Source organism: Hydractinia symbiolongicarpus, chromosome 1 (assembly GCF_029227915.1).
Source record: "Hydractinia symbiolongicarpus strain clone_291-10 chromosome 1, HSymV2.1, whole genome shotgun sequence".
NCBI lineage: Eukaryota > Metazoa > Cnidaria > Hydrozoa > Anthoathecata > Hydractiniidae > Hydractinia > Hydractinia symbiolongicarpus.
The window spans coordinates 16,252,613-16,267,030 of NC_079875.1; the positions used below are offsets into that span (position 1 = coordinate 16,252,613).

General features: G+C 33.1%; 1 protein-coding gene across 4 annotated transcripts; it reads left to right on the plus strand.

Annotated features, from left to right (window-relative positions):
* The first annotated feature begins 1,110 nt into the window (after nt 1-1,110).
* LOC130642923 (cysteine-rich motor neuron 1 protein-like) lies at nt 1,111-8,393 on the plus strand. 4 transcript variants are annotated; one of them, XR_008982573.1, is made up of 15 exons: nt 1,112-1,645; nt 1,807-1,926; nt 2,412-2,504; nt 2,999-3,085; nt 3,605-3,694; nt 3,889-3,978; nt 4,080-4,166; nt 4,332-4,421; nt 4,605-4,694; nt 5,402-5,491; nt 5,650-5,739; nt 6,221-6,307; nt 7,007-7,101; nt 7,476-7,530; nt 7,699-8,393. XR_008982573.1 is itself a non-coding variant. In XM_057449557.1 (14 exons), the coding sequence occupies exons 1-13, from the start codon at nt 1,516-1,518 to the stop codon at nt 7,096-7,098; spliced, it is 1,236 nt and encodes a 411-aa protein (XP_057305540.1). In that variant the 5' UTR covers nt 1,113-1,515; the 3' UTR covers nt 7,099-7,101; nt 7,699-8,393. The 4 variants fall into 4 exon arrangements, 2 of the variants coding, with proteins under 2 accessions (XP_057305541.1, XP_057305540.1); XR_008982574.1 differs by lacking the exon at nt 6,221-6,307 and having other exon boundaries at nt 1,111-1,645; XM_057449557.1 differs by lacking the exon at nt 7,476-7,530 and having other exon boundaries at nt 1,113-1,645.
* Nucleotides 8,394-14,418: the final 6,025 nt, after the last annotated feature.

Here is a 14,418-nt window from a genome sequence, read left to right on the forward strand (position 1 = left end):
GTGAGTTTAGACCCCGGCTAAGTCATGTCAGGCTATAAAAAAGCGTGGATCGATCCCTTTTTCTTATCGTTTAGAATAAAAATAGAATTGATATTTTAGGCGGTAGTCTATTTTAGCCGCAGTCGTGCTTTCTCAGCTTTCGTTACTTCAATGGAAGTTTTAAATGTACTTCAAGCGCCCATTCGCGACAACCTCTATGGACAAGATTGAAGCTTAGTCAAACTATTAAGGCAATGGTTTTAATGGTTATGTTGGTCATCACTGTAAAAATTAATTACGAGAAGCCAATAATCCGCAAATAATAACGCAGCTTTAGTCACACAAAAGAAACATCAGAAGCAGTTGGCAAAATCACATTTCTTCAGTAAACACAATCATCCACGAAGATTAATAATGTATAATTATCACGTTTATCCACGTGAATTAATGCTGTGAAATGTAGCTTTGTTGAACCGGCAAATTATATTCAGTGAAACGTAAATTAGTACTACTTTTGGGGTATAAAATCTGAAAAAGTGTCAAAGCATTATCAACAAATAAAGTTTTGGTTTGGTGATAGATAGTTTGCCAAAGAATGTTTCGTGGAATTTTCTGACTTACCTGGTCTGTTGTTCATATTTTCTACCTACAGGAATGAGTGCGCATGCATATTGTTCTCAACGCGAAATCAAAACATTACCTTGAACGGAAAATAATCCGTGAGCCTTGCTCTTAAAAAAACTGTTTCCGTATAAAATTTAAAATTTTCGAAAAAATGTTTATTAGATCGAAAAGTCCTTGCAGACTCATAGATTTCAAATTTCCTATATACGATTCTGAAATTAAAATTTGTAGTGGATTCAAGTTGCACTAACAATGGGACCAGATTTCGCAACACCAAAAGCAATTGATGTCACTTTCATGACGTTACATTTGACACATCAGGAGGACGTACGTGATATTTAATTCACAAGTTCGTTTTTATTTTTAATTATCTTTCGTCATTGTTCATTATAATTCTTAAGGATAGACGTCAATAAAAGGATTAATATGTTTGACAAATAGTAATATTCGATGTAATTTATGACTTAGTGTAAATAAAATAAGCGAATAATAATATTTTTGTTTCAAAGTACTTTTAAAGCATAAACTAATAAAGTTAACCCCCTTACCCATCCTGCTAACGTATGTTAGGTACTAAATTATAGAAATAATAACTATAGAAAAAAAATTTGAAAAAATATTTGCAAGATTCCAATAGAACTCTACTTTCTGTCCGTTTTTCAGAATCCCTACTACGAGACTAAAAATACTCAACTATGTTTTTAAATACCGTAGCGAACGCCCTGTAAATAATAAATGCTGATTAGCTTACTTAGCAAAACTGTGGCAAAACAAGTTTTGATATAGTGACGTCGTCATCATTCTTTGTTGTTTACATACATAAGTTTGTTTACATTAAAAAACGATATATATGTCAGCAAACGATATCGTAAACAAAAGTAATTTTTTAATATCAAAGAACGAAGAGTGAACATGGTGGGTGCGAAAGTGTTAGTATTGCTTGTGGTGTGTTTCGCTGTTGTGGAAATTGAAGGGTTTAGAAGACGCCAGTGCAGAAATGATTGCAAATCTGTGAGATGCGCTCAGCCTAAAAATTGCAAAGGTTTGTAAAAGAGTTGTTTAACATTCTCATCTTCATTTCTCAAATTTGCAGCCCTCAAAGTTTTAGTTTCTTAAAGAAAATAAATACTTCTAAAAGCGTGAAAGTATTTTGCGTGATTAGTTTGACTTTTTTGTGAATTTTTTAAAATTCTGAAATTTCAGGCTCAATTATTAAAGATCGTTGCGGGTGCTGCAAGTACTGTGCAAAAGTTGAAGGCGAGCGATGTAATCCATTTACCGCCAGGTGTGACAAAGGTTTACAATGTCGAAGTCGAGTCTGTAGTAAGTTTTGTTGTCGTTGCTTCTTTTCTTGGTTGTTTTTTTTTTGATACAGTTGACGTTATTTATTTATTCGGTGTCGTTGTTGTTGTTGCTGTTCTTGGACCATTTTAATTACAAATACCCAAACACAAGAGGCAATTAAGAAAGTCTTTTTAACCCTAATAACACCGGGTTTCTTGATTTAGTGTAGCACCAAGGGAAGGGGGAGTGGATTAAGTGGCATACTTACAGAATATCAGAATACAAAGAAAATACAAATAAGGTCATTGGGTTCAGAAATGACGTTACATATGCCTAAAAAAAGGCATTTTCCAATCATTTAGTACATTAGAATTTCCGAAACATTGATTGGTAGATTTATTAGATATAAAAAAATTGATTTCATATTTAAAAAAAAATAAAGTTTTGATGACGTCATTGGGATATTTAAAAACTGATAACCGTGCATTCTTTATCGTTAACCGTGGTCTTGAAACATTTTATAGGAAAACCGTGTCCTCGCAAAAGATGCAAGCCGTGTCAGAATGGCTACCTGCGAGATAAGACTGGATGTCGCACATGTAAATGTAGACCCAACAGTAAGTGTAACATTTCGTTCTTATTAAAAACGAAAATACTTTCTGTCTTGTTTCTTGTTGTCGAAATTTCGAAAAGATTTGAAAAAGAACTGTCAATCACGTGGAAAACACTATTTAGACAGTAGGCTACGAAATCTCTGTTTTAAAGCGTGAGCGTGGTAAAAAACGTTTAGAATTAAACTACCTTTATTTGTACAAAATTCGGTTTAAGAAACAATCGATAGAATGGACCATGCAAGGTGCAAACAAAATATATTATCGTTTAAGATTTTAGATCTAACAAAATAAAATTAAGAAGATTGAAATGTATATGTCCTACCAAGGAGGTAACCTCCTTACCTCTTTAAACTTCCTTGGTTCTACATAGCTAAAACAGTGTCGTTAACTGCTTACTTAGACGATCTCCAAAATTTATCCCGCTTTTAGCCATGTTTATGGCCGTGGTCGCAGAAGGTTGTAAAAAATTGATGTCATTTTGTTTTTGTTTTTGACAGCATGTGTTGCTGTTAAATGTCCACCATGTATCCATGGTTACCTTAAAGACAAGAATGGTTGTAAAACATGCAAATGTCGACCAAAAGGTAAGGACATGTGAATAGTACCTTCAGAACACATTTTTTTTTCAAATTTCCTGCAAAGCTAAAGTGGAACTGTTCAGCATTTTTTTGGGGGGAGAGGGCAAAGATTTTTTCTGCAGTATCCAAAAAATTTCTGCAAACACTTATTTCTCTTAAAATGGATCATATAAACGGATTTTTTCTTAGTGACCAGGATTCAATGAGCAAACGAAAAACCGAACTTTCAATTATATTCTCTCATGTAGCTAAGAATTTTAAACGTAAAAAAGTAGAATTCGTGCAAATGTTTCATGTATGTATACCATTTTAAAGTTCTGAACTACAAGGGTTAGTTTTATAAAAATGGAGCTCAACACTCCTTTACCACTTCCTGGTATACGTGGCAGTCACTGGGTTTATTAGATATAATAGCTTTGACTAGAAAAAATCTGATGCAAAAACTATTTGCAAATATATGCTTTAAAAACATTAACGTCTTCATTACAATAAAACTTAAAGCAACCTCCAACCATCTCTGTTTAGTTTGTCCATTAAAAGGTTGTATAAGACGTTGTTCAAATGGCTATCTTACAGATCGAAATGGATGCAATACGTGCATTTGTAAAGGAAATGGTAGGGAGTATGTTTTTATTCACAATAATACTTAGTAGTCATACCCACCCCTATGTATCAATCACCTGCGAGTACCTTTATTTTTCCATCTTCATAACCCTGCTTCGCATCGGGCATGAATGACACTGTCGGGTATACGAAAACGTTTTGTTTTCTGGCGTCCTGATTAATATGCTTTATCATTTTATTATTAGAATGTCCTCAAGTATTGTGTAGACGACATTGCAAATATGGATTTGCTAAAAATGCTCAAGGCTGCCAGACCTGCACTTGCTTACCAAGAGGTATATAAATTGTGCTGATCTCTAACTGTTATTACATCGAGGAATCAGCATATTTATGATTCGTAGCACAGACTAAGAGAATGTCTATATTTGTATTTTAGTATGTCCTCGAATACAGTGCAAGCCATGCCGTTATGGTTACATGAAAGATAGTAAAGGTTGCCAAACTTGTCAATGTAGACCACGAGGTAAAATTCTTTAATACTTTCATCAAATCATGTATTTTCTCATGAATCAAAATTACTTAACAAAGACTAGTAGTAATAATTCTGAACATGATATCTATAACAATTTAATGTGCTTTTATATAAAGAAAATATATGGAATGCTTGTAAATCGCTATCTGACTTTAGTTTGTCCTTTGAGACGTTGTTTGCGACCTTGTCCAAATGGTTATGTAACAGATCGGAATGGCTGCAATACGTGCATTTGCAAACGAAATGGTAGGCAGTATGCTTTTAACCACAATTTTTTCTTGTTACATTGCAAGTAATATTTATCCTTGTCCCTTTGTATCAAGGACCTGTAATTAACTCTATTTTGCAATCTTTAAGAATAGCTAAGTAAACACAATTTTTTTTGTTTTCTGGCGTCCTGATAAAAATGCAATTTCATTTTATTATTAGAATGTCCTCAAGTATTGTGTAAACGACATTGCAGATATGGATTTGCTAAAAATGCTCAAGGTTGCCAGACGTGCACTTGCTTACCAAGAGGTATATAAATTGCATTGATCTCTAAGTGTTATTAAATCGAGGGATCGGTATATTTATGATTCATAGCACAGACTAAGTGAATGTCCATACATGTATTTTAGTATGTCCTCGAATACAATGAAAACCATGTCGTTATGGTTACATGAAAAGTTTTGATGGCTGAGAAACTTTTATCAGTATTAGTATTGTAGTTAGAATATGTGACCAGAAACTGGTCACAAGCAGTCAATGCGTAAACGGAGGCAGTTATGTAACTCAAGAAATCACAATAGTAACTTAAGCCAGTGGGAAATATTTGAGTTCGATACCTCGTTAAAAAACAAAAAACTTAAAACTTAAAATCAATTTTGAATGCAAAGCTCGCTTAAACGGATATGTATGATGGAAAGATGCTTGTGAAACATGTTAATGCACAAAAGAACTAACTTTTATTCTGCTCCGGTAAAATGAAAAAAGTTAACCACCTATTATAGTCTTATATAGAAATCTCGTTTCTCAGTTTTTTCAAAACATCTTCAGTTGTTTAAATGTTTCTAAGTATTGTATAAACGAAATTGCAGCTATGGATCTTTAAAAATATGCAGTGTAATGTTGTCAAAAGGTGTACAAACTACGTTGTGCTTTGATATGCGAAATAAATTGTTTAGTAGTTCTTTTCATCAAGATCTTTTTTAAAGACCTCAAGAAACGCCTACATCTTTTTTTAGCATGTCCTTTGCTCAAGTGCAAACCATGTCGTTATGGTTACATGAAAGATAGTAATGGTTGCCAAACTTGTCAATGTAGACCACGAGGAGGTAAATTTCTTTAATATTTTTATCTAGTTAATGTAATTTCTTATGAATTAATATTATTCAACGAAGGCTAATTGTAATAATTCTGAACATGATATCCATAACAATTTAATCTGTTTTTATATAAAGAAAATATATAGCATGCTCGTATCTGACTTTAGTTTGTCCTTTGAGACGTTGTTTGCGACCTTGTCCAAATGGCTATCTGACAGATCGAAATGGATGCAATACGTGCATTTGTAAAAGGAAAGGTAGGGTATCCATTTAAAACCCAACCGCTAGGCAATTTCATTAGTACTACTATTGTTTTTAAAATATCCTATTGCAAATTAGTCAATAAAAAGATAAGTGCTGACAGGTGTAAAATAAATGATAGAGAGTATCGCACTGCTGCAATTTATTAATATTGGTTTTAGATTCATAATATACGAATAGAATTCTTTCTGATAAAAAACCAGGATATGCAATGACAAGTACTTACCAAAGACAAATACTTAATTCTAACTTAAGAAGTCATCGCGAAATTTCCCATATATTCGAATTCCTAACTCTTTCAAAAAAAAGTAGAAGAGATAAAAATTTTCGAAAGGAACTCCGGTTTTGTAGTTTTCATAAAACACTTTCTAGTATTAGAATGATTTGTGTATTAATCGAAGTATATTCTACATTTATCAGTATCTGCTTTAAGACAAAATTTTTGATCAAAACCTAATGCATCTGCATGCCTTTTAGCATGTCCTTTACTCAAGTGCAAACCTTGTCTTCTTGGCTACATGAACGATAGAAATGGCTGTCAAACATGTCAATGTAGACTACGACGTAAGTTAATTGGAAAATCTTTTTTATTATCGGAGACTCTTATAGCCTGTTTTATTTGTTATAGTTTTGACAATACTAAAAATATTTAGATATCAGTGAGCTAAAATTAATGTTCTTTACTCGTCAGAAATATAGTTAAAAAGTTTTATATGAGATGGCTTTGCACAAAAATCAATTTGGGCAAATTATACTCCAGCTCGACATGCGCAAATGCATGCTAACAATAAGATATCTTATTTCATCTTAAATTATTTATTGCGCTAACGATAGTTTGCTCAAAACAGTATCATTCTTTGCACATTATATCATCTAAAACACTAGACAAAATATATTTTGCAAAACATTGTGTTTCGCTATTTGCAGCAGTTGGAATTCAAAAGTTTTAAATTTGCAGAGATGTAGGCTAATTAATTGAAGTCAAAAATAATGGAATAACCTAAAATCATAGGTTTGCTGTGAAAAACAACTGGACTTAAAAAGTCCGGAGTCCGCTCTACTTATATATAAACTGCTTTCCCAATTGCTCGTGGGTATACGAACTTCGAAATTCTGCCGGGCTTTGCATGTCTTGGATTGTAGACGGAAGGCTATCATCTTATTTGCTAAAAGGATCAGTATTTGCTATAGCTTGAAAAGTGTCCATAGGATGGGTTGTATTTTTACGTTGAAAATGATTGCAACCCAAAATGTTTCTTCTAGGTTGCCCAACCCCATTGTGCAGATACAGATGTCCTATGGGATATGCAAAAACTAAAGACGGATGTCCAACATGCTTTTGTCTTAGACACTGACAGGTAAAAATGATAACCTTTTATTCAAAGCAGTAAACTTTACCTTATTTTTGTTCATGTTAAGATCGCTTACTTGACCTCTAAAAATCTTAACTGTCACCAGTGACTATTTAATGCAAGTATAATTTTAATTGTCACAATTTTTTAATGTCACAATGACGAATTGATTCTTTGATATGCGCAGTCTATTTTTAGTTTACATATTTAAAGTGATAACTATTTATAAACTGACAACTACAGTTAGCAAAAAGACCACGGTTAATTCTTGTATTTACTGCTATTATAATTCAAATAATGAAGTAGATACAGCTATAAAATGGTTTAAAATGAAAAAATTACAACCTGTTTCAAATTGACAAGGGTTGCCATTTTTTTAGAGAACAAATTCGAAGAGATTTGAAGACTTTTAATGAGACTCCTGAACTATTTTAGGTGATGTTTTCATAAAAAATATTAAGGAGATTTGAGGAAATTTTTGTATTTTTCCAATGAAATTGAAGAGATTTCAGTTGATTTTTATTACAATAAGGTCGATGTTGGACTGGACAAAACCAGAGATTATAAGTTCACTACCTTTTACCTTTTACCTTTCCCCTTTAGGTTATTCTCCACTTAACTGTCGGTTACAGAAGATAGAAATGACGTGGAAATAAAAATGATTTTGTAACAAGTTGTATTTTTTTTGCTGCAAGTGCAATGCCTTTTGAACCATTTTGAGCATAATGAAAACACATTTCATGAAGTAATGCTAGGGACTAACTGATCCAAAATTACTATTTAATTTCAAGTGCTTTCTCGAGGAATAATGTTTTAAGAACGATACTGCAATGGCAACATCCAGTTGGTCATTACACCTGCTGAATTCTTTATTTAACGACAAATTGATAGTGGGAGTGGTTACATGCGCACATATAAATAGCTCTGCTCGACTTCTAACACCCTTGCCTATTTTATAAAGGCCTTTAACGGTTATCCTCTGTGTATATAGCTACCAAGTTATTTGCTGAAGAATCAATTATCTACAAATGTTATTTTTCTTGTATTGTCAAAAATTCTGCTGCAAACCTTTTCCTCCTTAGACTTTATTTACTCCTGAAAGCTAATTAGTCTCCACTAAAAATCCATTCAGCAAATTCCGGAAATATCTAGTCATCCGCAAAAATATATTCCCCAAAGATTTCCTTGGCAAGTAATTTGCATCCTAGACATATAGCTACCGTAATGTATCGTTTAACAACACATTTGTACATTATGACGATAATAATGATGATAATAATTATAAACCTATCCATACATGACTGCATTTTCTTTTGCTAAATAAATGATTTTTACGCGCACCTATCCATACATGACTGCATTTTCTTTTGCTAAATGATTTTTACGCGCCAATATTATAAACCTATCTACACATGACTGCATTTTCTTTTGCTAAATAAATGATTTTTACGCGCCAATATACTGTCATATTCTAATCTACCTTGCAATACACCTTTCTCAAATTTTATAAATTATAATGATTATGACGTCATCCAAAATTTTATAATGGTTTTATGCTCCTGAGGATATTCAGATAGAATATTAAATTATCATGACAAAACTAAAGTTTTTAGACCAATATTCTGCTTGGATTTTATTTAAATTTGTAGAAAATTATTATTTTAAAAACGAGCCTATTCTTAGAATCTTGGCTATATGAAGGGTTTGACCGTAAATTTCAGCTCGCAATTGAGGCACTTAAGGAACCAAAATATTTACAAAATTGGTAATTTGTTCTACCTTTTGATAAAGAACTTAGAGCTGAGAATCATTTTTATTCTCTACCTCTTTAATCGAGTTTGGCATAATTGGAAAAGTCGGAAAAAAGTCTATTCTAAACAAATCTAATCTAACAATATTTACTTTTTTGAAATTATCGAAGGATTGTGTGATAATTTGTTTGGTCTACTAAGTTTCATAACTGTTTATTTGCGTAAGGTATAAACATCATGCGCCACGATGAAATTCGTCTATTGGCTTTAGCTAGAAATAGACTGTTTAGGTTATGCGCAGCCATTTTAAAAATATTCCACAGGAAATTTAGCATATTTCCAGACACAACGATGGTCTTAAAGAAAAGAAGAAAAGAGCTGTAACAACAAACGCTATATCTCCTGTCAGCACAAGTAATATTAGAAAACATATTTAGGTCCTCAAGAGGCTGATAGAAGGTAGCTAAAAAATCGTGGCGACTATGCAAAATAAGGGCGATGGGCAGCAAATAACCATGTTAACAACCCAATTAGAAGAAATAAATCGCCTAAAAGAGAGTATTGTAGCTTATTTAGGTCAGTGTTTAGACCGTGCGAAAATGTAATTTTGAAAATTCCAAAAATTAGTTTTTTTGGTGTTGCAGGCTCAGTTTTTAAAATTTCTAATTGAAATTTTCCCACTTGATGTATAAAAAAAAGGGGAATATATATGTACCCCAAATTTTCAAGAGCTTTCTTGGATTAGATATTCCAATATCGCGATAATTGCAATATTATCTACTGCAAATTTTCGAAAACAAACGTCTGCGGAATTTTTTATCCAAACAACAATGGAATAATTTCATTCTAAAACAAAAATCATTGGATTATTCAATTCTTTATGCATCTAAGGGATTTATTTGCTATAAGAACAAATCAAGTTACACTACTGAAATACTGCCGCGAAAATAAAGCGATATAATTTACATTTTCGTCTAAAATAAACACACACTTAGACTATAATAACCTCAATTGTCCTGTAGATGTGCAGAAATCTGAATGATTTATCTCAAATGGGAGCCTTAAGGTCCCTCCTGAAAATAATTGACATGGTAGCTATATTCGTTGTAATTAGTAAGGCTAACCACATAATATAAAAAACACTTATACTGCTACATGGTTAACGTCACACATGCTCCCATAGTTAAAAGTGTCAGATACTTCTTTCAACGTGCCAAAACTCAAGATTATGGTTTGCAAATGTCCATTTTCTAAACAAAAGTGATGAATCCTGTAATTGATGTAGGCAGTGCACGAAATGTCATTGTTTCATTTAAAATGGGCGACCACTCAAAACTGCACATGCTCTAATCTTACTGTAAGTCTTATCTAAAGTAAAACAGAGTTTTTAATACATGAAAATTTTGGACTTTTTTACCTTTTTAAAACTTTTTTTCCTTTATATTATTTTAAAGTTTACCCCCGTAAACATTTTAATAATCTAAATCAACTCAATATTTGTTTGGATTTGCGAGTATAAATTTGTTTTCTATAATCCGTGTTTATATTTAAGATAAAAGACAAAATTTGTTTTTAGACTACTTCTTGTTTGCTCACTCCGCCACATAATCTAGATTGCCATTTTTTAATAAGGTTAAAGTAATGTTTAAAATAACGTCGTTTTTCAAACACGTAACGTCAAAATGAAAGTCGCTTCCGACGTTTGTAAAAAAGTTGGAAACATAGTTTCTTTGCGGATTCTGCACTACAATACAATCGGGTCATCACCAGTGCTGTTGTAGCATCACAAACTAAAAATGGATAGACACCCAAATGAAGAATCATCAATTCTCGACGATCGTATGGCTGAAATCGTTTCCAAAACAATAACTATTCCAAATATGGAATGAAGAAAATATTTTTTGTTTTATCAGACGCACAATCCGGGAAAAAATAGTCCAATGATTCACATTCCGGCGAAACACAGTCCGGTGATTCACAGTCCGGCGAAACACAGTCCGGTGATTTACAGTTCGGCTAAACACAGTCCGGTGATTCACAGCCCGGCGAAATTTTGTTTATTTTTATCCTATTGTAATAAAAAAAAAAAAACATTTTCATGACCGTATAGCAACGCTTTTGTTCAATGCTTCACGGTAATTTTTCATGCATGAACCATGTCGGGCAGAAATACTTAAAGTCCGGCGACTAACAATTTCTCCCGAACACATTATACATAAAAATGCTGACCAGGCTTTTCACAACATGACATTTGCTTGTTTACAATATAGATTTTTCACTCCAGCTTCACATATTATTTTGTTCTCAAGATGAGACGGATCCATGTTTTTTCACATCAGGCAAACTTTTGAGGAGGCTAGTAAGCGTAATTTTCACGAGGTAATTCGGCGTATTTTGAGACTCCTCTTTGTAAGTTTTTTGCGAAAATAATAGTATAGGTATATTGCAAAAATGTTGTAGATGGCTAAAAATTCTTGGAAATTATGTTGAGTAATAAATCTACAAATTTCTAATGCTCAGTGATGCGCACTATAATTCAAACTAATATACACTTCCAATATTTATGTGCACAGCTGTTTTAAGCATGCAAAAAGGAGGCCTATAAAAGAAGTAGTTTTTATTAAATGAAAAACATTTAACCAAACACAACAACATATGTAGACAATACTTTTAAAAAATGACAACATTACACCAATTACTACGACTTTGAGAAGGATGGAAATCTAAAATTTAGCGTACAGGGGTCTAAAAGATAGATATGAAAACTCCGAAGTATCTTAGCCATGCAGCATACCAATAAAAAAGAGTCATTGAAAAAAACCCTTCCTTCCAGTATTCTTAGGGTTAAACATGCTACTTATGTAATAAAAATTGGTCATTTTCGCGAAAATAAATTCTTGCGTTTATAAAACTTTTTAAAAAAGCATATCTTTTAAAAAGAAAAAGAACTAACTGAGATGAAAATTAAATCTGAGGTGATTAGAATTCGATAGCCACCACTTCAAACTTTTGTGGAAAACTAAATCCGAGGTGCACAATAACTCTTCTAAGCACCTGTAGCTGGCGATATAACTTGAAGGTTAGAACACTGCAAAACGTATACAATTTCAATTGCTATTTTCAAAAAAATACAGCGGAAAGCAAATTCTGACTGCGTATGCGAAAGTAATCATTCATCGGTGTTTCGGTGTTTTCTTTAAGCTTTATTATGGATAGCTTTAACTGATACAGTTGATTACACTCAGAAGTAGGCTGTACTACATTTTGAAATGAGATACTGACATACACAGGACTGACACAAATTAAAAGTGAAAGGATTATATTTTTAGTGACGTAAGAAGGTCCACCGTGGTTGACCCCGACACGCAGGATGAAATTTTAGAAAATAAAATTCCAGGATGCCAAAAATTTACATTTCCGCCTCGTTTTATGTAACTCTAAAACACCCTAAAGTGTTCTTTTTGTTTTTATAACATTTCAGAGTTCCCGTTACTATTTGATGACAATATTGATGACAATGTTGACAATAGCACACTTTATATTAGCCAGGAGATCCAGCATAATTTTTCTTACCAGCAGAAAATCGGAATTGCTAAGCTGGGTCTGATTTTTCTGCGGTCAGAACACTGACCGTGCTTTTTGATTGGTTAATTCTATTATTCCTTGCTCGCGTGGGCAATATCGGGAAATGTTTTGTTTAGAGCGCACCTCACTGCCCTGAACAAATATGATTAATTCACAAATAGAGGGTAAGATGTGACCACGCCGACCTAGTGCTAATTGGATGGTTGTAATTTGAGATTTGCTTTTAGGTGGATTTAGATTTTAGGAATTTGCTCAAACATTTGTTTGCGTCAAGCTTTCGTTTAAGAAAAAATTGAATGTGATATCCACGAAGAAATCTTAGTTATCTAGGCTAACTTTTATATAGGCTGTAGACTATATTATTAACATATATAAACTATCATTTAAAATCATTAAGGGTATTACAATGATGTCTAATTTGTAAAAAAACTCGTGGCACCAAAACTAACGTGTTTAAGTAATAAATGCAAATGCATCGTTATAAAAAATACGTATACTCACCAATTTTTGCTTCAACTGGCGTATGTACTTGTTTTTTATTTATTTATACAAACTCTACCCCCAAACTACCTGCTAAGAAAAATTTTGAACAAACACGGTTGTTGTTTTAATGTGTTTAGATCTGCACTTTTTCATTCACGGATAATTGGCTCTGCACTTTCCCAAATAAAATAGCTACACAGAACTTTTATTTCGCTGTGGATTTATAAGAAACTTTATGAGAAACGAAGTTAAACTTACTGTGACACTGTAGGGCGGTTTATACTGACGCAAGAAGGGACGAAAACCGAAAAAATGCGTGCCTGGACGGACAGATTATCAAAATGATACGGTGAGATTCCGTTTAGAGGAAATACTCACGTTCTCAAGACCGCACGAAAGTCGCCTCGGCATTAACCTTTATCATATAAACACGTAACAAATTTCAAGAGTTAGTGGTTACCAACTTTACTCCCCATTCCAGATATAATCAGCAACTAAGCAAGCGAAACTGGAGATTGGTTTTTGTCACACGAACATAAACACACACTCGAAACTTCAGATAAAGTTAGACCTCCAGGCTTCGTCAAAACATTGTAAATCTTTGATCTGACAAGGTCTAACGTCATACAACATCGCTAAGCTTGGTCTAACGTCATGCAACATCGCTAAGCCTTTTAACACTTGAAGATTGTAGTGGTTTTTACTTGTGCCAATCCTCATTTTTTTATCCTTACATTTTTGTATAACCGTTTGTTAAAAAATTCTAGTGAGCAAATAAACATTTAGATAGTGAATACAATCTTGACAAACGCTTTAAAAAACAATAGTGTTTCAAATCTGTTCGATAAACACATATAAAGATATGAAACACTTGACTGATTCTATAACCTGAAATAAGCGTGGATAGCTTGATGGAATATTTGCTGAGCACTGTTAGGAGCGTGGTGAATGGAGGAGGGGTGTATGTTTATTTCACACGTAATCTGTAGGTAAATGTTCTCCTTTTGATATAATCTCATACTGTAGTCCTAAAATTAAGACTGAAATTTAAACAATGAAGAGGATTAAAATTTCAAACTTTTATGCTCAGTAGGCCTCAATCTTAGTGAAGTCTCCAAAACGTTCAAACCTACAACCTCGCCCTTCCAGCCCAAAAGCTATAGTTGCGCCTCTGCAGATGTGCCTTTCTATGCAATTTTCAGATTTAAGAAAGTGCTTGTACAAGGGGTGGGGTAGAAAGGGAAGCATTTATATTTTGTTTATGGAAAAGGTGCAACAAAACAATTTATGGGGAATTTTAAAGAATGCTCAGATGTTTCTAAATAAGAATAATTTGTTTATGCATTATTGCTTGTTTACAGATGGAAACCGGCTTGTGAAAGTTTCATATGCAGTGTGTTATTAAAGCCTAAAAAAATAACACTAAGACGTGACACTCTTCTTTTGCTTTTGAAGTGGGATAACCACACTTTCAAGTTAATTAATGCAAGAAAGTACGACGATG

Coding starts and splice junctions, on each gene's coding strand:
- LOC130642923 (XM_057449557.1), top strand. CDS start 1,516: ATGGTGGGTGCGAAAGTGTTAGTATTGCTTGTGGTGTGTTTCGCTGTT. Junction 1,927..2,411: donor ATGTCGAAGTCGAGTCTGTA/GTAAGTTTTGTT, acceptor AACATTTTATAG/GAAAACCGTGTCCTCGCAAA. Junction 3,695..3,888: donor GTGCATTTGTAAAGGAAATG/GTAGGGAGTATG, acceptor TTTTATTATTAG/AATGTCCTCAAGTATTGTGT.